The sequence below is a fragment of the Sabethes cyaneus genome, chromosome 2 (assembly GCF_943734655.1).
Source record: "Sabethes cyaneus chromosome 2, idSabCyanKW18_F2, whole genome shotgun sequence".
Taxonomy (NCBI): Eukaryota; Metazoa; Arthropoda; class Insecta; order Diptera; family Culicidae; genus Sabethes; species Sabethes cyaneus.
In genome coordinates this window covers 95760593-95784624 of record NC_071354.1, presented here as the reverse complement: position 1 = coordinate 95784624, position 24032 = coordinate 95760593, and the positions used below count along the sequence as shown (strand labels likewise).

General features: G+C 38.7%; 1 protein-coding gene across 1 annotated transcript; it reads right to left on the bottom strand.

Moving 5' to 3' along the window:
- Positions 1 to 12771: 12771 nt before the first annotated feature.
- On the bottom strand, positions 12772 to 17855 carry LOC128738070 (ell-associated factor Eaf). Its single transcript, XM_053832913.1, has 4 exons — positions 17350 to 17855; positions 13247 to 13445; positions 13027 to 13185; positions 12772 to 12960 (listed from the first exon to the last, which is right to left on the bottom strand). The coding sequence occupies exons 1-4, from the start codon at positions 17853 to 17855 to the stop codon at positions 12772 to 12774; spliced, it is 1053 nt and encodes a 350-aa protein (XP_053688888.1).
- Between the last annotated feature and the right edge of the window lie 6177 nt (positions 17856 to 24032).

The following is a 24032-nucleotide window of genomic DNA, read 5'->3' as shown; positions in this document are numbered from 1 at the left end:
GGGGCGCACTTAGGCGTAGAGGAGTTCCAGATAAGCTAGTCCATCTCATCGAGGCTCAGTACGAGGCGTTCTAGTGCAAGGTTTTGCACGACGGCGTCTTGTCCGACCCCATAAGGGTTACTGCTGGCGTGAGACAGGGCTGCATTTTATCACCGCTTCTGTTTCTCATCGTTATGGATGAGATATTAGTTGGAGCAATTGACAGTAGACCAAATCGTGGATTGCCTTGGAATCCTCTAACGATGGAGCAGCTAAATAACCTCGACCTAGCCGACGACATTGTCTTGCTCGCACAACGCCGAAACGACATGCAGAGCAAGTTAGATGACCTCTCCGAGAGCTCCCAAATAGCAGGTCTCACAGTCAATGTAGCGAAAACTAAGTCTATGGTAGTGAACACTGACAATTCCACCAACTTCACAGTAGCGGGACAACATGTTGAGCAGGTAGACGCCTTTCAATATCTTGGTAACCAAACAACGCCCGATGGTGGTACCAAGACTGATATAGCCACACGGATCAGGAAGGCCAGGGGTGCCTTTGCAGGTCTTTAATTCAAACGTTAAATTCGTACTGCTGCATACCTCCGAAATGTGGTGAGTGGAGTGTGGAGCAACGCAAAAACTGCAGGTATTCATTAACCGATGCCTGCGATACTTCATTCGTGCCTAGTGGCCTGATAACTGGATATCCAATGAGGAACTCCATTGTCGGTGTCATCAGCGGCCGATAGCCACAGAAATTCGTGAACGTAGGTGGAGGTGGATCGGACACACCTTGAGGAAAGTAGCGAATGAGGTTTGCAGAGAAGCACTCGACTGGAATCCACAAGGACAGTGTAGAAGAGGCAGACCCAGAGGCTCATGGCGACGGAGCTTAGCCAACGACGCCGGGCTGTAGACGAGAACCTGTCCTGGCGACAGGTAAAAGCCATGGCGGGTAACCGTCAGCAGTGGAGATCTCTGATTTCATCCCTTTGTTCTGCCGGACCGGCGGACATGGACACATAAGTAAGTAAGTAAGTAAGCTAATCTAATTACCTTTCATGGAAAATCTACTGAACTCAATTAGCTGCCTTAGTATTTTTTTTATCACCATCCGAATAAAGTCAATTTTTAATGCATACGTTATTAACTACGCACATTTATATATGCTATTCTAGAATGTACTTCGATCTGCTTGAAGAGAAAATATAGGTATGCAAATATTTGTATTTTCTCAGACAGTCAAGCAGCTCTGAGAGCTCTAAAATCTGTTGCTTGCACTTCCATTAGTCTGGGACTGTGTAAAACTGCTTCAACAGCTATCTACACACAACAGGGTAAACCTCTTTTGGGTTCCCGGGCACTGTGGTATAGAAGGTAATGAAAGAGCAGACGAGTTAGCCAGATCTGGATCTGCAATGGAATTTATAGGTCCCGAGCCTTTCTGTGGGGTATCCAATAGTACGTGCAAGATGGAACTGAAAAAATGGGAAGAGAATCAGGTCATTTTGAACTGGAATAATACTCTATCAGCCCGTCATGCAAAACGGTTTATTAAGCCAAATGCCTCAATCACGCAAAAGCTATTGAATCTTTCAAAAAAAGATTTGAGTACTTTTAGCGGAGTGGCTATTGGTCATTGTCCAAGCAAATATCATCTGAAGGTAATAGGAAAGCTTAATGAAGATAGATGTCGTTTCTGCAATCTAGAGTGTGAAAGTGCTCATCATATACTGTGCGAATGCACGGCATTATTCAATAAAAGGCGCAAAATTCCTGATTAAGGACTGTTGGAGCCTTCGGAAATATGGGCTAGTTCTCCTCAGAAAGTAATACAATTTATTCTCAACATATTACCATGTTGGGATGATGCCTTCAATTAAAATAACAATTACTAAACAACATAGTAGCTGTTCATAAGTAAAGGCATACAGCAAAAGAGGACACACCACAATAGATCAAAGAACTGGTCGCAGTGGTCCAAGGAACCCCAACAAGGAAAAAAAACTACGCACATTATTCTAATATTTTGCTAAAAACTTTAAAATTAAAAAGGGGGGTAGAATGTGCCAATAATAGCACGACGGGATTGATTAGTTCAATTAAAAATGGGTTCATCACAGATGTATCTGCATATTTTTCGTTTAGAGTGTATTCAAATGTCAACACAGCTTGCAAGTTTGTTTTAAATGTTCATTTGTTTAGGAGACGTGCTAATCAAGGACGCAAAAAGGGAACTTGTAATAAGTCCGTTTTTGAAAATTTGTCGACCGTGTGATATTTTAAAGAAGATAACACAACAACAAATCTTTCGTACCGGTGGGGTTCTTGAAGAGAACGAATTTCACTGCGTAGTCGTCCGGCATCCTTGCGACGTGGCCGGTCCACCGTAGTCTCGCAACTTTCACCAGGTGTACGATGGGAATCTTTCCAAGCAGTGCCTGTAACTCGTGATTCATACGCCTCAGCCACTCACATTTTACCGAATGGCTTCGCCCTTACCTTAGCCATAGAACACTACGCGTGAAATTGGGAAGATGTATTTCGACACCGTTTGGTAACTTGAGTGGAGTACCTCAGGGGAGCAACCTGGGGCCTTTGCTGTTCACGATCTTTTTCAACGATGTTGCATCTTTGCTTGATGGTGACTGTAAACTGGTTTATACTGACGATTTAAAACTATACTCTGTAGTGAGATGTATCGACGATTGTTACCGTTTACAAGGATTGCTAAATACTTTTGTTGATTGGTGTCAACGCAACAAACTTATTTTCAGCGTCCCTAAATGCTCCGTCATGACATTTCATCGCATTGCGCAACCAATTATTTTCGACTACCACATAAAAGACATTAAGCTCAACAGAGCCGAAGAAATTAGTGACCTTGGAGTTCTGATGGATAAGAAACTTACCTTTGCCAATCATCTAGGAGCTATCATCGCTAAAGCTAACCGACAGTTAGGCTTTATAACGAAAATAGCGAAAGATTTTAACGATCCTTACAGCCTTAAAGCCTTATATTGCTCATTGGTTCGTCCCATTCTGGAGAATGCAGCGCTTATATGGCTACCTCACAGAGGTTGGAAAACTCGCAAAATGAATAGATACGCCGAGCATCGGCAAACGGTTTTTATCATGATAAAACAGCTACGCGAGTGGTTCAATTCACCTATAACAATGAGCATCATACACTCACGCTTCGTAGCATCGCTGAATATACGAATATCGTGAGCAACGCAAAAGTGCCAATTGACGCTTTCTGCTGCTTGTAAAGCCACTAACACTACTTTAAACTATTCCCTTTTCGTGGTAATATTACTTTGAATACTTTCCGACGTCCCCGGGCATTCTATATCCGAAAAATCGAACACACTCAATGTTCAATATTCAATTTTTGAACGAATTCTGATGTTCATATTGAGGTTCTATTCGTGATAAAATATAAAGCTGATGCGTGCATTATCGGCGAGGCAGGCGAATAGTGTATGTTCATGAGGGATGTTCATCGATTCAAATGATCACTTTTTCGCGAATTCTCCAACCACTGCTACCTCATCGAATAACACGGGACATACGAATAGAGAGAGTACAAAAACGGTTTCTTCGCGTTGCTCTGCGTAATTTGCCATGGCGTGACCCTCTAAACCTTCCTCCTTATCGCGATCGCTACAAACTAATCAACCTTGACACTTTGACCAGACGCCGGAAAATTCAACAGGTAACTTTTGTTGCCAAGCTTCTAAACAACGAGGTCGACTGTCCACGATTGCTATCGCTACTTGCTCTCAGAATTCCATCGCGGTCCCTTAGGAATGCTACGTTACTTCAACCAAGATTTCATTGCATAGCGTTTGGATACAATGAGCCTATATCATCGACGATACCCGCTTTCGCCTCTGTTGAAGAGTTGTTCGAGTTTGGTGAAAGTTCCAGCACTTTCTCGCGTAGAATAACTAAATCTGACGTTTTTGCTGTATGAAAATTGTGATATTTTTATTCATTAAGACAGTATGTTAGATGAATACAATAAACAAATAATAATAATAATAATAATAATCAGCTTTGTGCGGCGGCATATGCTCCTTGATCGAAGTGCCTTGCGGAGGGAAAGGTAGGCTCTAAAGAATCTGACTAAAGAAATGACATCGGAGCTCAGTCACTCGCGGCTTCCTGTCATCATTAAACCTGATTTGCTCAACGATGATTGTTGTGCATGACTCTGTTCAAAGTTGCTAGCAAAAGTTCGAACAATATTTTTTCGAGTTCAACATTTAGGCGATTTTATGAACTGTACGATACAAATTTGATTGCCTGGTGTTTTCGTTAGGCAGCACGGATCGATTTCGTGATGATACGATGATATTTGTTGCCGTTTGCTTGCAGTCATTATTTTCTGCCGCGTTCATCGGCTGATACTCCGCAAGTTTTCGAACAAAAGATTCAGAAGGTTTCATCGAGATTCATGCGCACTTGGTTTCGACGAACTGAAAATGAGTTACCTGTCACTTCTTTAGTCAGTTTCTTTAGTAGGCTCGATTTCCAGCTTGAATGCGAAGTTGGATCACATTACTCGTATTACTGTCGGCGGAGACCAGAGATCCCAAATATACAAACTCATCAACCACTTCCAGTTCATCGCCGTCGATAGTCACTGGGAGTCAATAGTGAGAGGCAAACGTTACTTTCTCTGGAGCCTCTTTCTAGCATGTAGTTTTCGACGCATTGATTTGTAACCCTGTCTACCTAGCCCCTGGTTTTAGTCTGGCATATGTAGAGCAATTAATCTAGTCAGCATTAACAAATCGTGACAGACTTTCAATCGCCGTCACTTGAGCTAGTTTCAAGTGAAGCTTGTGTGAAAGATTCTATTCAACAAATTAAACAAGTCACTTCATGTATGAAGCGAAGGTTAAAGAAAATCAGCTTCATTTATTTGTTTTGACGACGCTTGGTACGGAAAAATCGGACAAATCACTTGGATTTTTACCATTTTTCCTATTTTTGCCAAGACATGAATACGGAAATAAAATAGGTGAAGTGAAGCAATTCAGTTGATGATGTCCTGGGGTCAAATCGACCATTTGTTTTCCAACTATTATTGCATACTTTTTTGCGATTCCCAAATTTGGTAAAGGAACTTCTAAGGTTGACTGCTTACGTATAATCAAAAACAATTTCATTGAAGTTATATTTGAGCTATATCAATTAGAAATTATTTTTTTAATTGACCATAATTGTAACCAGACGCTTAATGCAAATTTAAATACTTAATTAATCCAGAGATACGAAACAAATATGATAAACTTTCAATTGCTATAGACTAGCTTATGATAGAACCTCATTCAATAAATTGCTAGAATGTCCGATTTGCTATTCTTTATCCATTATCCTATCAAATTTGTCAGCATTTTTTTATAATGCATTACATCAACCGGATGTCTGAACGCTTTATATGGGAAAACACAAGCTACTCAACATGTTAAACAGTAAATTTCAGTACAATGTAGTACAACGTATACAATGGACATACTATCATCGTTTTGGTACTTGGCTGACTTTATCAGTTTCTGATAATAAGTGACAGCTTCAGTTTCTGATAATAAGTGACAACGTACTGTTAAACTGGTCAGTCTGGAGCCCGTTATCTAGTTTTATCATATTGGCAGGAAGTCAACGCTGCTCAAAACTCTCTTAAATTTATAAGTAAACATACCATTCGTCCACTCGAGGTTTTGCTGTGTAGTGAATTGAACTCTTTACATCGAACAAAATGAAATGTAAGTTTAATATTTTCTCTGTTTTTGAAGGATTCACTGATTCATATTTCAATATTGACATTTTGTGGCAGTGTTGGTGTTTCTCTTTAGTTCAACCCTAGTATTAGGAATTGCTTCGAGTCTGAACTGCAATGGTCGACCGGATGGTAGCTTGGCACCTGACACCGAACATTGTAATTATTATTACTATTGCCTTGGTGGCTTACCGGTCCGTATGAACTGTGCCGTTGGGTTGCATTACAATGCAGTTAGACAGATATGCGAAAATCCCAGCAAGGCCGGATGCGTCAAATGTCCCACCACAGGATTTCGAAATCTACCAGTTGAGGGTTCATGTCATAATTTCATTCAGTGCTTCAAAGGCATTGCAAGCGATCGAACCTGCCCGGATGGATTGAATTTCGATGCAAATTATGGACAGTGCAGTCTTGAGAAGAATGTAAAATGCTACTAACGGCTAAAAACAATGCAAGCGATATCATAATGCACTGAAGCAGGATTACAAAAAAATTGTGCTCAAAATTGGATTATACTGGGTAATCCACATTGAAAATAATCGGGATTAAAGTTCTTTTATAAAGCAGCTTAGTTACCGTATCTTAGAAAAGTGACGGAAGTACGAGAGTACAAAGTATTCAGTGCATGCACATGACGCTCTAAAACAAATTATGTAGGTACGTAACACGTGTATATAGCCAGCGAAATCCAGTTTTGAATATTTTCTCCAAAATTCAAACTTCAGCTAAATTAAGAAAGTAAAAAGTTGTTTAACTAATTTGTGAGTGAATACAAGTGATAATAAATTTAAAGGAGCTTACATCACATCAAAAAGGAAATGACGCTTTAGTCAATAAAGTTTCAAGATGATAGCGTTTATGTTTTTCTTTCAAATTAAGAAATGTATTTGAGTTTAAAAACGAATCAACAGCTTGCGTCACTTTACAAGATTATGGTTTCATTGACTCAGTTTACTTCTAAATGATGACACGTATACTTATTAGCTCCTGTTGCCTTGTGTAAGAATGAAAAATGAACTCAAAAATAAAATAGAATAGATTATTTTTTACAATAAACTGTATCGAAAAACTGCTAAATTTACGTAAATAAGCTCCCTGAACTGTCGCTTGAACATTCCCTTGAAGTGGAATCTCAATAATTTCTTGAAGTGGAAGCCATGCAGAAAAAACATCACGGGGCAAGTCTGTCCAATATCGGTATTTTCGTTTCTTTGAAACGAGCTCATTTCATTCCTTACCAGTTTGCCATCTGGTTTTAAAAAAGTTGAAAATACCCGATCTAGCTCGGGAGAACTAAACGATGTCCAACAATCCATTTCAAAATTGAAAATGATTTTAGCAATTTTTCTTACAATTACCCTACCACCTGGTGGTGAATCCTACTATGCAGTGCTGCTGTGAACAGAGTTGCCATAAATACAGATATTTGTGCATGCATAAATTTGGGATCCTACCGTTTTCTCCGGAGTATTTAATTTTCTCGATCTAATGTTTTAAATAACATAAATAGTTTATGGACTACTTTAAAATTCAGGAACATTAGTAGAGCCAGAAATCACAGCAACTGAAATAATTGATGGGTCCCAAATTTATGTATGCACAAATATCTGTACTTGTGGCAGCTCTGGTTGTGAATAGAAAAAAAAAATTCACAGCGTTATCAGTTGATTTCCAGCAGACAATGCAAAAACAGTCAACAAGTTGCGCTCAATACTTTCTTCGTACTGCCAGCTCCACCCCGGAGCAAAAGTGCACCAGAAGCGAGAAGAGAAAATCCAAGAGCCTCATTGTTCCACGCCTTGGGTCGAAAAGTCAGAGCAACCGACCAAACGGTGAAGAAGTACCTAGGCAAAAGGAACATTTTTATGCGGAAGCGTCAGTCGAGGCCAGACATATCTGAGCAGCAGGCAACCACCCAGAAAGAGCGACGAAAGGTGCTGGTGAAAAATATCTTTGCAGCAAAGCGCGATGTCGTGGTCATAAAGGATGACTGCGACTAACGATGATTTGACGCTAGACGGCAACGACTGGCAGTGTAACTGGTACTATACGTCTCCCACCAAACAGGTAAGCGCGCCATGGTAAACTGTGCAAAACATACCGTAAGAAGTTTTTCCGTACTGCTTCGATTCTAGAGATCCTTTGTTGATAAGAATACCAGATCACAAGTCCGAATTCCAAAACCGACCTTACAAGTGAATTATACAATGATCGAAATCAGTTGGGGTCGTAGAACACCTTAGAGATTTCAAAAATAAATCTAAGTTGCATATTAGCTCTGGAGATACGAAATAGTGTATGTAGAAGGTTAGTGCGCTATTCAGGACGACACCAAGATAACGAATATGATAGACGCGTTGTAAAAAAATTTCCGCAAAGTTGTAGCTAAAAACGATAGGCTTATTTTTACGGTGAAAGGAGATGGCGAAGCACTTTGAAATGCTGACGGTAAGCATGTTACTCCAGCTCCATTCTCCAAATTGATCCACTTGGCGTTGCAGTCCAATGGAATCCGTTTCAACCACCTTAAAGATTTTTACAACATTAGCATAAAAAGACCGACAGCGAGGTGGCTGAACTGCTAACAAAGAGTTCATTTACAAAGAGAGGAGTGGTCCAAAGTTGATCATCTGTGTACACAAGAAATTTTGCATAATGAAAAACTCAGACCTTATCTTCATACGAATGTACCAACTTGCAGAACGGCGCAGAAACACCCTGTATCTCAAGCCTTGCAAGGTGAATACCGTGATCGACGTGATCAAACGCGGCTTTCAGGTCCGTCTAGATTGCATCAACTTGCACTCTTTCATTTATGTTCCGCAGGCAGAACAAGGCGAAATTAATGAAGTATACAATACGAACTGCCTGCTGTAAACGCCTTCATTAAAAAATATCACCTCAAGGAAGATGTGATCGTTTGGCCGGACCTGACCTCGGCTCATTATGTCAAGAGATCACTGGTTGAGATGGACCAGCTGAAGATAAACGTTATACCGAGGATTGTCATTCCTTCCACTGCCCCTAATGGGCCGTAGAAAATTTTCAGACAATCCTCAAACGGAGGATTTAACGGAGAAGCGGCTGATCATCAAGGCAACGAAAGAGCTGAAAAACATGCCATTTTTTCATCGGCCATGGCTAAGATTCCGGCTTACTATCGTAAGGCAACCCAGTAGAGCATCGAAGTATTTTTGTATAAAGCTTAATAGACGTTGAACTTACGAAAATTTGTTCCAATGAATTATTTTTTATAGTTTTTTTCATCACCATCTGTGAATTAGTCCATTTTTTTATTGCATAGGTATGTATGTATGAGTATGTTACACAAAAGTTAGTGGGCGGTGAGTGATACACTAGCGTATCCAGACATAGACAAAAGATGGGGTTTTGGCCTGGTAAACGAAGTAATTGTAGCACAGTGAATCTATTATTGCTTATCATAGAAATATCGGCCGATTAGGCTGAAAACTCCGGACTTTCGGAAGCAATAAAAAGCAAAGCCATGAGTACAAACGTCCTTAAGAACTTGACCCTCCTTTATCGACAGACGTCGCAGCCAGTTATTAGAGTACAGGACAAGCCCAGCTTCGAACATAAGACGACTGGTTTGTTAGGCCAGCATCGTACCCCGGAGTCAGGTGCCATTAAATTTAAAATCAATGTTGAAATTGGAGTTGAGATTAGACTTGTAAGTTGACTAGAAATTAGATTTGATATTGGATTTTCCTGTCGGGTTTTTTCCTTTTTTCCGCCCGCTGCTTCGGTTTCTTGTCTCTTCTTCTCCTGTCCGGGTTTGCGTTCTATTTCTGATCCCTGATTTTCATCTCTTCCGTTTTTCACTTTTCCTGTCTCATTTGTCAATTGTCGTGACGCGTGTTGACTTTCTCGGTCCCAGCTGTCGTATTTTTTTTTGCTTCTTATTTTATATCCCGTTTTTCGTCTTCTTCTGTTCCGTTCTTCCTATTATTACCTGCTTTTCTTCCTTTTCTGTCTCGTTTTCTTTTCCGTTTTGTCTCTTTTGTTTTCCGTTTTCATTTTTATCTTGCCAATTTTATTTTATTTTTCTCCTCGTTTTTCTTCTTTTTTGTTCCCCCTGCCACAGTCGAACTATTCCAGCCAGCGAACATCAGTCTTCTCGACGCTGTGTGCAGTTGTATGGAACGAATCGTAAACCCTGGCAAGTATCAGTGTGATTATTTGCTCACCACCGCTGATACACACTTTTTTCCAGTGACCCAAGCATCGCACAGTGGGCAAAATCGACCGAAAAAACGGAAACTTTTGTAGCCGATGTTTTTAAGGGGTAAAAAGGAACTTTTCCTTCTATAAAAAATCACGAGAAATCGATTAGTGATAGTCTCAACGCGCGGAAATGACGAGAAGTAGCCGATTTGGTCCCATTCACCCCAATTTTCTAATAGTTTTAAAAAAATCATGTACAAACTCTCTCTAACAACGAACAAAACACAGTAACATAACCTTGCCTTGGTGCAGTGAAACAGTAGTTGCTAGTGGTTGCTGTATAAAGAATTTCTTCAATAAATAGTGTTCAATAATGGTTGGTATCGGTCATAAAATTTATTAAAATGTTAATTACTCGACTCTAAACTAACAGAATTGTCTTGTTACTGCCTACCACGTACGGAGCGGCACGAAAACTATAAGCATGGTCTTTTATCATGCAATAACATCTGACCCCAATAAACTGCAACACCATCGATGGGGACTGCCACCTGTCTGTCACCTATAGGTATTTAACCCAATATCGCAAATGATTTAAATCTTAGCAATATTTCGTACCGCACTTTTGTACCGCGAGATTATCGATAGATTGATTGATACTTTTTCTTTAATTATTTATCTACCTCGCAGTTAAGCTTATTTACTTTCATTGTAGAAATAGTAAATACGCAATGTAAAGCGTGAAAGTTGAATGAACTGAAAAATAGGATTTAAAGATCGCGGAAAAAATATAAGTTAGTACTTTGGCTATCTGTATATAATACTTTTCAATTTGCTCAATTTTCAATCTTCACATTGTACTTTTGCTATAAAGTAAAATAGATTGATAATGTGTACGGAATTATTAAAACGAAAATGTAATGTAAACCATTTTCCTTTCATAATAATTGATTACAATATTTCATGTTGTGAGCTCATTCCTCTTTTGCAGCAATGGTAATCAATGGTAATGGTTTGAATGTCTTAGCAAATGCTATTTATGGCTCTTAGTATAACTTCGAACCAAAGTATATTGTTTTCTCTATGAGAGTTCAATGTTTTTGCTATGTATGAATTGATTAGAAATCGGTCGTTATACTTTCCGTCTACCCGTCTTACATGGCAAAATGTACATCCGATGCACTCTACTGTTTCTACTTATTCTAAGACTGTAATGGTTCACTAGCTGATATAATACAAAGAAACGAAAATAAGCACACAATGGAACAACTGAATTACAAACGTAAATAGTTTCAATTTTCAATTTTCTGCTTTAACTTTGTTCAATATGTTATTTTGGAATCCATACCCAATTTTACAAAAATGTTACAAGTGATAAACGTCGAGTGTGATATTTGAGATTAACAATAAATTACAGAAAATTAGCCAAAAAAGGGTTTCAACAAAAGTAAAAACTCACGAAAAATGAAATATAAACATGCAACTGGTTTACGTTAAATTATCAAAATAAGGAGAAAAAAATACTCTGCTACATATTTAGTTTTAGTGGAACGAAATGCAACTCTATACGTTAATGTATAAAAGTTCTAAACTAAATACACATAACAAGCGATACTTATAATGTATTTTCTTATTTTCCATTTAATGTGCCAATTTTTGTGAATTTTTAGCTCATGAGAAAATCAAAGAAAATATCTAATATCGAAAAATATATTTTTGCCGTATATTATATTATTATACGAATTAAAACAAATTATATTATAGAGGGGCGAACCAGTTTCAACCTGCTGTAGCCTCTGTAATAAAGAATCAAATGAAATCAAAAAATTATTAACTATTCATTACAAAAGAATATTAGCGTTTGTGGAGATATTTGAGCTTATTTTGGAAGTTCCGACCATTATGTTTAATAATATTTTAATTCTACGATGACTACACCCTTTTCTGGTGTTCCATCGAGTGCCATCCAATATATGATAAAAAAGCAAAGACAGCAACTCCCAAATCTCCCAACTAAAATAAAGAATGTACCACTCGAGCCACAGCCGGACAGAAAAAATGGAGTTTGTGCAAGCCAATATAATGACAGGTCTTAGTATTTTTGGTTGGCAGTGCTGCGACTAAGATTTCATTTCTTTGCCATAAAACAAAATTTAGTGTTCCCTTCCTAGTGACAAGGCTTAGCACGCTCTTTTCGTTTCAGTTTTGCTCTTTTGATAACTGCACCTCTGCCGAGCAGAAATTGTAAAAAAAAGTGTATAGAGCATTTGTAGAATTAGTTATTATCTGCAACATTGTTCAAGTAACCATTGCTATATCTTTCGTATTTATGGCGCTATAATGCTGCTACCTCGCTGGTAGCTAAAAGAGCGCTCTTTTGGCTACTAAAGATATTGCAGCCCTATACTGCCGTAAATACAAAAGATAAAACTGCTTTTTTTAGCAATATTGTAGGTAATTAATAGCTCTACAAATGCTCCATCCATCACCTTTTCAAATTCTGTTTAGCGGAGGTGCAGAAGAGCAAAAGAGCAAAATCAAGAGCATATCAAGTTTTCTATAGTGACCTAGCTATAAAAACAAACAAAAGAAAATAATAACAAATATAAATTTGTGCTTTAAGAATAAATCAATTTAGGCCATGTTCGTTCCATTGTGTGCTGCTCAAAGCATTTATATATCCCTTTCTGCCTACATTTGACGTGACTTTAGTCGAGCGATCAGGCTGGCCGCGAATTTCGCACGTCAGCTGCTGTTAAGTGTGTAGTTGTAACTTGTGCGATACTTGGGTAAAGTTGACGATAATTATTATATCACTATTTTATCGTACGACGGTGGCGGCGATTCATCCGTTTCCTTCGTGCTTTCCGGCAGCAAAATGGCAATGTGATATGGCGGTGGAGGTGCCATCAGGGCCAGCGAATTCTGCGGATTTGTTCCACCAACGCTGCCGTTCAGCAGAGGTGAAGGATGGCTATTCACTAGGTCCGGATTGTTCTGAAAAGAGAAATTGCACTCCGTGTTAATAACTCAAATTATACACAACGATTTTATATTTCGAACCTGAAGGGAGTTCTGCTCCCCGTTGGAGATGGTCTCCGATATCACATTGTTGGCAGATATCTGCAGGTCCCTAGGACGTCGGCAGAGAGACACTGTGCATGCTGCTAGGAAAAAGGTTGCAGAAAACGCACAGAATATGAGCACTTCCAGACCAGTTCCCTGAGGAAGTGAAAAATTGTGAGTTTAAGTATTTTAATTTTCATTTCAATGGTTATCTCACTTGATGGTCGAAGTAAAACTTCGCTCCGGCTACGAACACCGTAGCCAAAGCAAGTGAAGCCCACATGCCACATTTGAGATGTGCCGGCAATAGTTGAGCATCCTGTCCGATGTGTGGTATCTGCTGGCTAAGCGTCCCAATTCCGAGCGTCCCAGCAGTATGATCGATTTCGATTGCATTCGCTTGCGGGGAGGAATTACTGTAAAAGAATAAATGATTAAGCTTGCGCACAAGATTTGCTGAAAAAATCCAAATTACTCGTCCAAAGAATATAATCGTTGGCCAAGTCAGCCATCACCAACGTGATAAAAGCGTTCGAGGATCGAAATAATTACAAATTGTTTTCGAGCTTCTTAGAGGAACTCACGAATAAACGAGAAAAAATAAAAAAATCCTTTAACTTCTACTATGATATGGTAGAAGTGAGCTCATGGGGAAGTCCTTACTGAACTGCAAATCACTAATATCATTCGAAGTACCGTCAGACGGAGCTACTGTGGATATGTCTTCGGTATAATTGAATCCCAGCTATTAATATTGTGTGTATTATACGTTATTCACTACGGATAGATATTTTTAATAATAGTTGCTCCGAGGATGAAGACATAGATCTTAGAAACGTCAGCCGATAATGTTAAATAAAGTTTTCGTAGGAAATCCAAGACCGAAATTGGTCATAAAAATCGTAATAAGAGCACGAAGAAATTCACATTGAAACTTGGGAGTGCGGTGGCTTGCACTAAGTCCGTGAGTGTCCGTTCGCTTCGCACACCTGCTCTAGATGCAAGCAACAAATACACAAGGAAGACTATTGTTCCGTTGCAAGCCCAGTCCAACGAAGCAGTCGAAGCCCAAACAGAACACAACGAGAAACATTTTCGCAAGGTCATGGTTGGGAAGCAAGCAAAAGTTCGTTCCGGTTAAGCTCAACGGTGTAGCAGTCAATCTTCAACATGACTCGGCATCCAACATCACTATCATTTCGAACGAAACATGGATCAGTATTGGACAACCAGGGTCAGCTGTCTGTAGTCATCGCTACGGGAGGTAACCTAAATCTTCTTTCTGAATTCCAGACCGCGATCACCATCGGCGACCTTACCAAAACTGGTCGTATCTTCATCTCGAACAATGCTGAACTTCACGTTCCAGGAATCGAGACTATAGATCTTTTCAATCTTTGCTCAGTGCCGATTTGTAGCTTGGTCAACGTCAACGCCATCCAACAAACGCAAGATCAACCGTTTCAAGCATCAGATCCTGGACGTTTTCTAAAGCACGCTAAGTAAGTGTTGGTAAAGTTACAGTCTCAAGTCCTTAGAGGACTAACAGATTGATTAGCGTTTTGTACATCGTCAGCATTGTGCGGTGGCGTGTGCGTTTTGCGGAGGGAAAAGTAGGCTCGACTTCCAACTTGAATGCGTTATTGAATCTCTTTACTCGTGTTTTTGTCGATGGTGACCGGAGATCCCAATCCCAAATCTATCATCTCACCAACCACTACCAGTTTATAGCCGTCAATAGTCACTTTTCGTGGGAGGCGGCCGGTGGATCACAAAGCGTACCACTCGACGCTTTGCTGAAGTTTTGTTTAAAGCTGGAGACTGGATAATGCTCACTATTATCCACGAAATCGGTGTCTACGATGTTGAGAGAACCTGTTGTGGTCTGCGGCCAAGGAGTCCCCAAACCGCTGTTTCCGGTTCGGCTTGAAAAACCAAAAGCTCGGTTTAACATGGCCGAGCCAATCACTTTATAACTTTATAACGGTAAGCGAAAAAGGTTCGTTTGCTTTGATATCTCGATCAGCATTCCCGACCTCCTTCTCGGTTTGCTAAGTTAAAATCGGCTCTTGGGGAAAACTCTCCACACAGCCGACTTCTTGACTCAATTAGATAGTCCAGTGGAGTGACTCACAGTTACGCCCTTTGCATGTCGAAATGCCGAACATCGACCTTATTAACCACCCCATGCGTTCCGATTTTAAGCTATCCTAATTAGGCCCTACATTTCCGTCGAACGGTAACAGTTTGTCCATAAAACCGTTCTAGTGCATTATCTGCCATAGCTGTTCGCGCTCGACTATATCGTATACAGCTCTGAAATCCACGAAAATATGATGCGTGGGTACGTTTACTCCTAACAATTCTGGAGGATTTGTCGAACAGTGAAATTTTAGCCGGCAGAGTGAACAATGGGGTTTGGTTTTGGAGTTTGACGCCACGCCTGATCGTGATTGGTTGCTTTTCGATTCCAACCACATCCTGGTGTAATTTCATCATTGCATTAACACCTCTTTATTTTTGCACGTCTGTGATTAGGAAATTTCCCAATTTATTTACTTTGAAGATTTTTGCTTCAATTAACCCATTATGTCCTAGCGTATCATACCCCGTCTTCAAAACCTGTTTACTGCTGAATAGTTAGCATTGTAATTATATATCACTATAAGAGAGAGAGAGAAGACATCAATCTGATGTGTGTGTGAGGTAATCTGTCAGTTTTTGTCATTTCATCTGTATTTTCAACAGTGCAAAGTTGTGATAGATAAATGGCGGAAAAAAAGTTGAAAAAATAGTGAAAAAATTTTGTCTCCAAAACGCAAGAAAAAGTCTACATTTTGTGACGAAACATTACCTGAAATGTAAAATGGTATTTATATGTAAAATCTATCACAAAATTCGATTAGAAATATGTAAATAAGTTTGTAATTTGTTCGTTTGAAACTGAGCGTATGAAATATAATACCGGCGATATTGTGGCCTTGAAACCATTCCAAATGACGATTTTGAGTTTCCCGACACATTAGAGCCATAATATAATGGATTACACAGTTTCACTTCATTTGGTCCAAATTTAGGTATATCTGGGTCATAATGTTAAAATTTCTATGAACCTAGTACAATACAGTAAACTGTAAATTTCTGTTGCAAACATTTGAGCTGTTTAACACTGTTTGACACTGTTTGACAGCTGATTAATTTATGAAAAGGTATTAATAACTACAGCCATGATGGTTGATTTAACCTAAATTAGAAAGTCTAAAAATATTAATTGTTTCTACAACATAACTGTAGTTTATGTATGTACAAAGTAACCCCGGACGTTATTTGTTTATCATCACATTTTTTCTCTTATCTTCTTCATGCACTGCAAAAACAGTGCAGTTTTGTGCATCACCCATTTGGTATCGTTAGAATTCTACAGCAGAGACCCAAGTCAGCTAAACATGCCATCCTACGTTTCGAAACGTTGTGCATCCATGTGGTACGTATATTCGTATCCCTTGATTCCCTAGTATAGGTGTAGTTTCATTTAAAAAAAAACTATGCCGAAATTGGAACGTTCCAATTAATCGCACTACACAAATCTGTACTGTATATCGTTCACCAGTCAATCCGACTAAATAATCAAACCAATTTTGCTTTTACTGCGTCATCGGTCGCGAATTTACGCTAAGCAAATTCACAACAATAATAAACAAGCTGAAATCGGTCTAATTGACACGTAAAAATGCTCAAATCAATATATGTAGGTACGTACGTACAGTACATATGACTACATAAAAGCGCGCGAAATACCTGCGTATCACGTTGCTTCGGTTGATGGCCGAATAAATCATTGTCGCGGTATATTGACGTAAGGGGAATTGCAAATGACCTTGCTAAAGCGAAGGAATGGAAATTTCTGCTCAACTTCGATATGTTAGTCATTCGGTTCACAGTGATATGGATATGGAGAGTTTGGGGTTTACTTTGCCGGGGTGTGGTATTGAAACATACTTAATCTCTTATAGATGTCAATGATTATTTTGCGCATTTCAGCAAATGGGCAAACATGTTTAGTGCAGATATATAAGATTTTGCCGATGTTAGCATACGATATTCCCAATAGCTTTGCTCTCCCCTACTAAAATGTTTCTGATTTATTTCTGGAAAATAAACAGAGTACCACTTCACACCATTCATCGTCGCATATCGAAATCTTCTTGAACTGAAGCTTAATTTTTGGTCCGATGATATTTGAACAGCGTCGAGTGGAACCTGTTCTAAACTCCATAGTAAGACATAATGAAATTGAAAATAATTAGTAATGAAACATACCTGTAAATATGATTTACTCCAACCGGAACATGATAATTGGCTGCATGTTGCGGTTGCTGATGGTGTGATGCCTGCTGCAGCAGATGATGATTCTGAGCCGACTGTTGCGATTGAAGCGTCGACGCTGGGATTAAACTATTATGCTGATTATAGTGGCCACTGCTATGCAACTGTGCCTGGTGATGTTGAATGTGTGATTGATTATTGCTATTCTGTTGCTGCTGCGGTTGCTGGTGATGATGATAGTGCTGATGATGACTATTACTAGTTTGCGATTGTGCTTGGTGCTGCTGCTGTTGTTGCGGCTGTTGCTGTTGTTGGTGACGATAGGGATGTGGCCTTGTACAGTCCACCGTTTGAAACCGATGTATTGGGGTAACCATTGATTTTCTGGGAATTCTTCTGGGATGTCCAAAGCCTAACCCGCCACCACCAGAAAGGGAAGCTGCCACCCGCGCTCTTCCGAAACCACAAGCTTGTGAGCGCTTATCAATCCAAAAATGCATCTCCTCGGTAAACGAACTGGTGAACTATCTTTCGATTCTGGCCAACAATTTAATATGCAAATGTGTTCAATGTTTCGTGGCTTAACTACTAGAACTACTCGCTGTCGGATCCGGTGCGACGCTGATGATAATCGAACGTGCGATGGGGTTGGCACTACCGCAGCTTCCCTGTAGTTCAGCTGGCTGCAAACGTTGTCATTCTAGTTTGCCGTGTTTTGAAGCGTTAGTTTGCATAAGCCATTCGTTATATTATATTATCCTATGCTTTCCCACATTGTCGCTGTCCGGTGTGCTTGACAGAAACAGAAAACCATTGTTTGACCTTCAATGCTTGTCGACATCGAAAACATACCACCGCCACTGTGGGTTGAATTTTGAACAACATCTGAAAGAGAATTATTCATAATTTACTATCATTAACATAACGAGGTAATGTGTTGTTATGAGATTAATTACAATTATTTTTATTTTTAATTCACGTTGTACCACAAAATAATTACCATACCAAATAAATGCAAGACCGATTAATAATTTTAATAATCAAATCTCTGAATAAATTTCACAAATTTTTAAGATGATAAAATTAATTTTTGTTTCTTAGAAATATGTTTCAGAGCATTACATGTTACTTAATACTGACTTCTTAGTCTTTCGTATTGATTTTTTAATCATTTCTTTTACAACTTTTACCTTTATTTTTAATTTTTCATCTTTCATCTTTCATTTTTCATCTTTCCTCTTTTATTTTTGATTTTTGATTTTTCATTTTTCATTTTTCATTTTTCATTTTTCATTTTTCATTTTTCATTTTTCATTTTTCATTTTTCATTTTTCATTTTTCATTTTTCATTTTTCATTTTTCATTTTTCATTTTTCATTTTTCATTTTTCATTTTTCATTTTTCATTTTTCATTTTTCATTTTTCATTTTTCATTTTTCATTTTTCATTTTTCATTTTTCATTTTTCATTTTTCATTTTTCATTTTTCATTTTTCATTTTTCATTTTTCATTTTTCATTTTTCATTTTTCATTTTTCATTTTTCATTTTTCATTTTTCATTTTTCATTTTTCATTTTTCATTTTTCATTTTTCATTTTTCATTTTTCATTTTTCATTTTTCATTTTTCATTTTTCATTTTTCATTTTTCATTTTTCATTTTTCATTTTTCATTTTTCATTTTTCATTTTTCATTTTTCATTTTTCATTTTTCATTTTTCATTTTTCATTTTTCATTTTTCATTTTTCATTTTTCATTTTTCATTTTTCATTTTTCATTTTTCATTTTTCATTTTTCATTTTTCATTTTTCATTTTTCATTTTTCATTTTTCATTTTTCATTTTTCATTTTTCATTTTTCATTTTTCATTTTTCATTTTTCATTTTTCATTTTTCATTTTTCATTTTTCATTTTTCATTTTTCATTTTTCATTTTTCATTTTTCATCTTTCATCTTTCATCTTTCATCTTTTATCTTTCATCTTTCATCTTTCATCTTTCATCTTTCATCTTTCATCTTTCATCTTTCATCTTTCATCTTTCATCTTTCATCTTTCATCTTTCATCTTTCATCTTTCAACTTTCATCTTTCATCTTTCATCTTTCATCTTTCATCTTTCATCTTTCATCTTTCATCTTTCATCTTTCATCTTTTATCTTTGTTGTCTTCCTTATCTTTCTCGTATTTCTCATCTATCTCAGCTTTCTAATCTTTCTCATCTTTCTCATTCTTCTCCTTTTTCTCACCCTCATCTTTCTTGTCCTTATCTTTCTTATCCTTCTCATTTTTCTCATCTTTTTCATTCTTCTCATTTTTCTCAACCTCATCTTTTTCATCCTTCTTATCTTTCTCATCCTTCTCATCTACATCTTTATTGTCCCCATCGCTGAATGGGGAAATCGATTCGTCGAGTATTCTTTTGTTGTTGGACTTTCGTGCTCCTCAACGTTCGTTTCGTTCTGCTGGATTGCTACAATCTCGACTGCACCGTAGAACATTCGGTTTCAACGGACCTATCGCTGCGTGTATTCGTACGTTCACTTCAGTTGAGCACCTGTTCGAATTCGGTGAACCGTCGCGTAAATTTTACCAAAAAATTTATAACTCAAGAATTTTATATGCTAACCATGAATTTTAGTTGTATTATATGTATTTTAGTTTATAACAATTATTTATATGACGAAAATTAGTTAAGTGTGGTGATATTTGTACTATTGTAACTTATTTATGTATGTTCTGTGTAAAAGATGATGGGGTTTTTATGCACACATGAGGATGGCCTCAATTGTGCTTTTCCCCATCCAGTTCAATCCATTGAGACCATTCAGGTCGGATGGATATAAATAAATAAATAACTAAATCTTTTTCGTCCTTCTCATCTTTCTAATCTTTCTCATCCTTCTCATCTTTCTCATCCTTTTCATCTTTTTCATCCTTCTCATCTTTCTCACCTTTCTCATATTTCCCAAAAACAAAATCTTTCGCATTTTTCCTATCTTTCGCATCTGGCAAAAAGTAATCAGGGGCAAATTTACCACCTCCGTCTGGTAACTCCTATCCCTACCTCTACGTGATGCCAGCCGGGGTACGCAAACACGGAAAGAGGAACAGCGGCCCCCGAAAATTTACCAAGTTACAGAAAATGGAAAAAGAAATAAGTCTAGATTATTGGCAACGACCTTTAGCAGGAAAACACGGGTACGAATCGGAACTTGTACGTCCGTTGGTCGGTACTGACGAGAGCGTGTGTTACAACCATGCCTAGGAAGGTGCAGCCAGTGATCAGTCGTCGCTAGGTATACTGGTCGAACGAGACCATGCTCTCCTCCGCTCCAGATGCCATAGAGTGCGAAGGCTTACGCAGAGGGTCCGAACCGATACGGATATCGAAGCGCGTGGGTTTGAGCTTATGCCGCGGTGCGGACTTAAACTCTTCGAGTAATGCCTACCAGGTGATGATGAAAACGATGAAAGGTGGATCGACCCCGCAGGAAACCTGTCCACGAAAGCTAAGAGTTATCGTGGAAGGTTTATTCCCGCAGAACAATCCGGTGGTGTGGTCTCCGACCCCGTATGCGCAAACTAATGACACCCTCCTTCGGTCACGAATGAGGGGCTCGTTGCGGTTGCCAGGGGCTTAAAAACGAAGAAGGCTTCCGGTCCTGGCGGGATACCGAACGAGGCACAGAAGCCGACAATTCGAGCATATCCTGATATGTTTCGAAAGACGCTTCAGAATTGCCTCCGCAGTATGGCTTTCGCAAAGGGAAGCCCACCGATGATGCAACCAAGTCAGTCTTAGAGAGGCAGAAAATAGATAAGACGTGATGACAGATATTATGCCATAGGCATGCTTGACGCTCTTAACAGCGCTAGCTGGGGAGCGATCATCCTATGTAGGTTACTTAAAAGTTACTTCGAGAAGCGGACGCTAGTGTACGACTCGGCTGATGGCGCGAAGAGGTACAAAGTGACTGGACTGGAATGCCCTGTAGGATGAGGTGCTGAGGTTAAAGATGCCCAATGGTGTCGAGATGACCGGCTTCGTCGACGATATCGTCATAACAGTGGTAGAGGAGTTCCTTGAAGAAGTGAACATGCTGGCATCAGACGCCATAAGCATAATCGAGAGATGAAAGCGTTTACGGCGCTGTCCAAAATTATGCCGAATGGCTATGGACCTAGTAGCAGCAAGAGACGTTCAGACTGATGGCGCTATGGTTTGCGTGCGGGTATCGCACCATATCGCTAGATGCAATTGGTGTTTTGCGAGTATGATTCCTATATCCATACTCATAGGTGAGGATGTCGAGTGCCATAACCCAAGTAGCACTTGTAACTAATCATAAAAATAAAAAAATACAAAAAGGTTGCACAGCAGTTACATTTAGGATACTTGTAACGAGTTAGGTTACATAAAATTAAAAATAGTTACTTTTTAGTTTTCTAGTGACAAAAATCTCAAAAAGTTACCAGGTAGTTACCAAATGACCAAATTGAAACCTTTTTTTCGAACTGTCAACAACTTGGTCGTCGCAAAACAGTCACCTTTCAGTTACGAGTTACCAAATAGTTATCAAGTGACACAAATGAAACCTTTTTCCAAACTGTCATCAACTTGCTGGTCGCAAAACAGTTAATTTTCCGTTACGAGCAGTTACGAAGTCAAAAAAAGTCGGCTAGTAACATTTTCGCAACAATTTGTTCACTGTTCCTTGTAAACACAGCGGATTAAGGAAAAACTAGACCTGAAGAATATTGCTAATGATAAAGATAAACAATTGGTACACGGGTTGTGAAATGCTCTTGTAAATGCGTTTATTTACTTAATTGATGATACTTGGAATCTTCTCCGCCCAGACATTGGTATTAAGTAAACAAATGATGATTATTCTCAAACGTCAAAACGATCAAGTTACATCTAAACGAAACCGGCAATGAAAATAGGTTACAGTGTAACTTAGAAATGACGACATAAGAAATAAGTGACTATAACAGATTTAATATTGGTTACCGTATAACCGATACCGTAACCGTAACCAGGTCGAAGGCTAAGGTTACGTACAACTAGAATGTAACTGAAATGTAACCTTCTATGATTAACACTGGTGGTTAATCTGTTTTATTCAAACTGAAACTATTCTTTGATATTAAATTAACACTTTCTTTTCACAACAATCACTAAAAACTACCTTTTCCCGATATCAACAATGTGAACAATGAACAATGGCTGCTTAAAAGCATTTCATGCAATATGCCGAAAACGATACAAAACTTCAAGGACGATGGTGTAGTAGCTAGAACCAAAGGCAAAATGGCTATGAATTTTACTGTGATAGAAGTGATAGCGAAAACAACTTGATTTTTAATGGTTTCTAGGTGAATGCTCCACTAATTCATTATTGCTAGGAATAAATTTAAAAAATCAAAAAATTTAAATTTAAATTTTTATATTTGATTTACAAAACATCAATTTTTCAAAGAAGTAAGTAACGAAAAGCTATATTAAATAAGAGCGCGTGAATTTTTCAAAGCTAGAATCATGCATTTCACCATAAATTTGAAACTGCATTAAAATTTGTGTTGAAATAATAATTTATACACTCTTCTATATTCAACAGTTAAATTTACTGCTTGACGTTGACAGCCATAGATTGAAATAATAAACCTGCTACATTTTCGCTATGCAATAAAAGTTACAAGATAACTAATTTGCCACCAATTGAAAGTCAATTTACAGTTCATGTGTAACTTCAATAGTAACCATTTTGTAACTATACATGTTACATATTGGTTATTGAGTAACTGTTAATGCAACCAGATTTAGTTACATAAGTTGCGCTATTTCGGTTACACAACTGTTATATTTTAGGTTACTGTAACCGAAGTTTTACATTTAAATTTGTCGCATATCAGCCGCTGCGACTCAATTGTGACAACGTGTGCTACTTGGGAAGCAGAGGAATGTCAGAGTCATTCGGGATAGAGTTTGGCCGGGCTCTATAAGTAGGTGGCAGAGGGAATGGGACAATGCCGAACACGGCAGATGGACCCATAGATTAATCCAAAACATCCCGTCTTGGATCGACAGGAGGCTCGGGAAGGTCACAAATTTTTTGTCTGTTCACGGGTGCTTTAGGAAGTACATACATAGGCGCGGGAGAGTAAGGTCACCCTGCTGTCCCGTTTGTACTCTAGGCTCTAGCCGAGGAAACTGGAGGAAATGGTCCGACCATGTGATGTTTCACTACCCGCGTTTCGAAGCCAGTCGGTGCGAGATGCTTGCCGTCGTTAGAGTACCTAGACACCAACGTCGACAACATAGTGCAGAGAATGTGTACAGAGCAGCGCGCGTGGAGAGTCGTCGATGAGCCGGTGGCTAGAGGCGGATGCAACGACGTGGTTGACATAGCCTACCTAGGGTCAGCTATTGGGTCGTAAAGGCAGCTAGGCAGCTTAGGACTTCGGTGGCGGGCGCAGTAGTTAGGGCATGTAACAGCCAGTGTAGGTGAAGTGCTTAGACACGTCCTTCCTCCCGAAGTAAAACCTAACGATAGTTTCGAGGAAAATGTAGGAAAAGGGAGGCAGCAAGAGAGTTTTTAGTAGGTAGGCGCAAGTTTGCGCTTTGGGAATCATACACAACGCCGTATAAGGTGTTGTCTTTCTAAGATTTTCTCA

What these genes read in the sequence shown, in the direction of transcription:
- LOC128738070 (XM_053832913.1), bottom strand. Translation starts at nt 17,855, where the DNA reads ATGCATTTTTGGATTGATAAGCGCTCACAAGCTTGTGGTTTCGGAAGA. An exon ending in GGAGTAAATCATATTTACAG is followed by an intron (nt 13,446 to 17,349) that starts GTATGTTTCATT and finishes ATTCTTTTACAG; the next exon opens with TAATTCCTCCCCGCAAGCGA. An exon ending in AGTTTTACTTCGACCATCAA is followed by an intron (nt 13,186 to 13,246) that starts GTGAGATAACCA and finishes TCACTTCCTCAG; the next exon opens with GGAACTGGTCTGGAAGTGCT.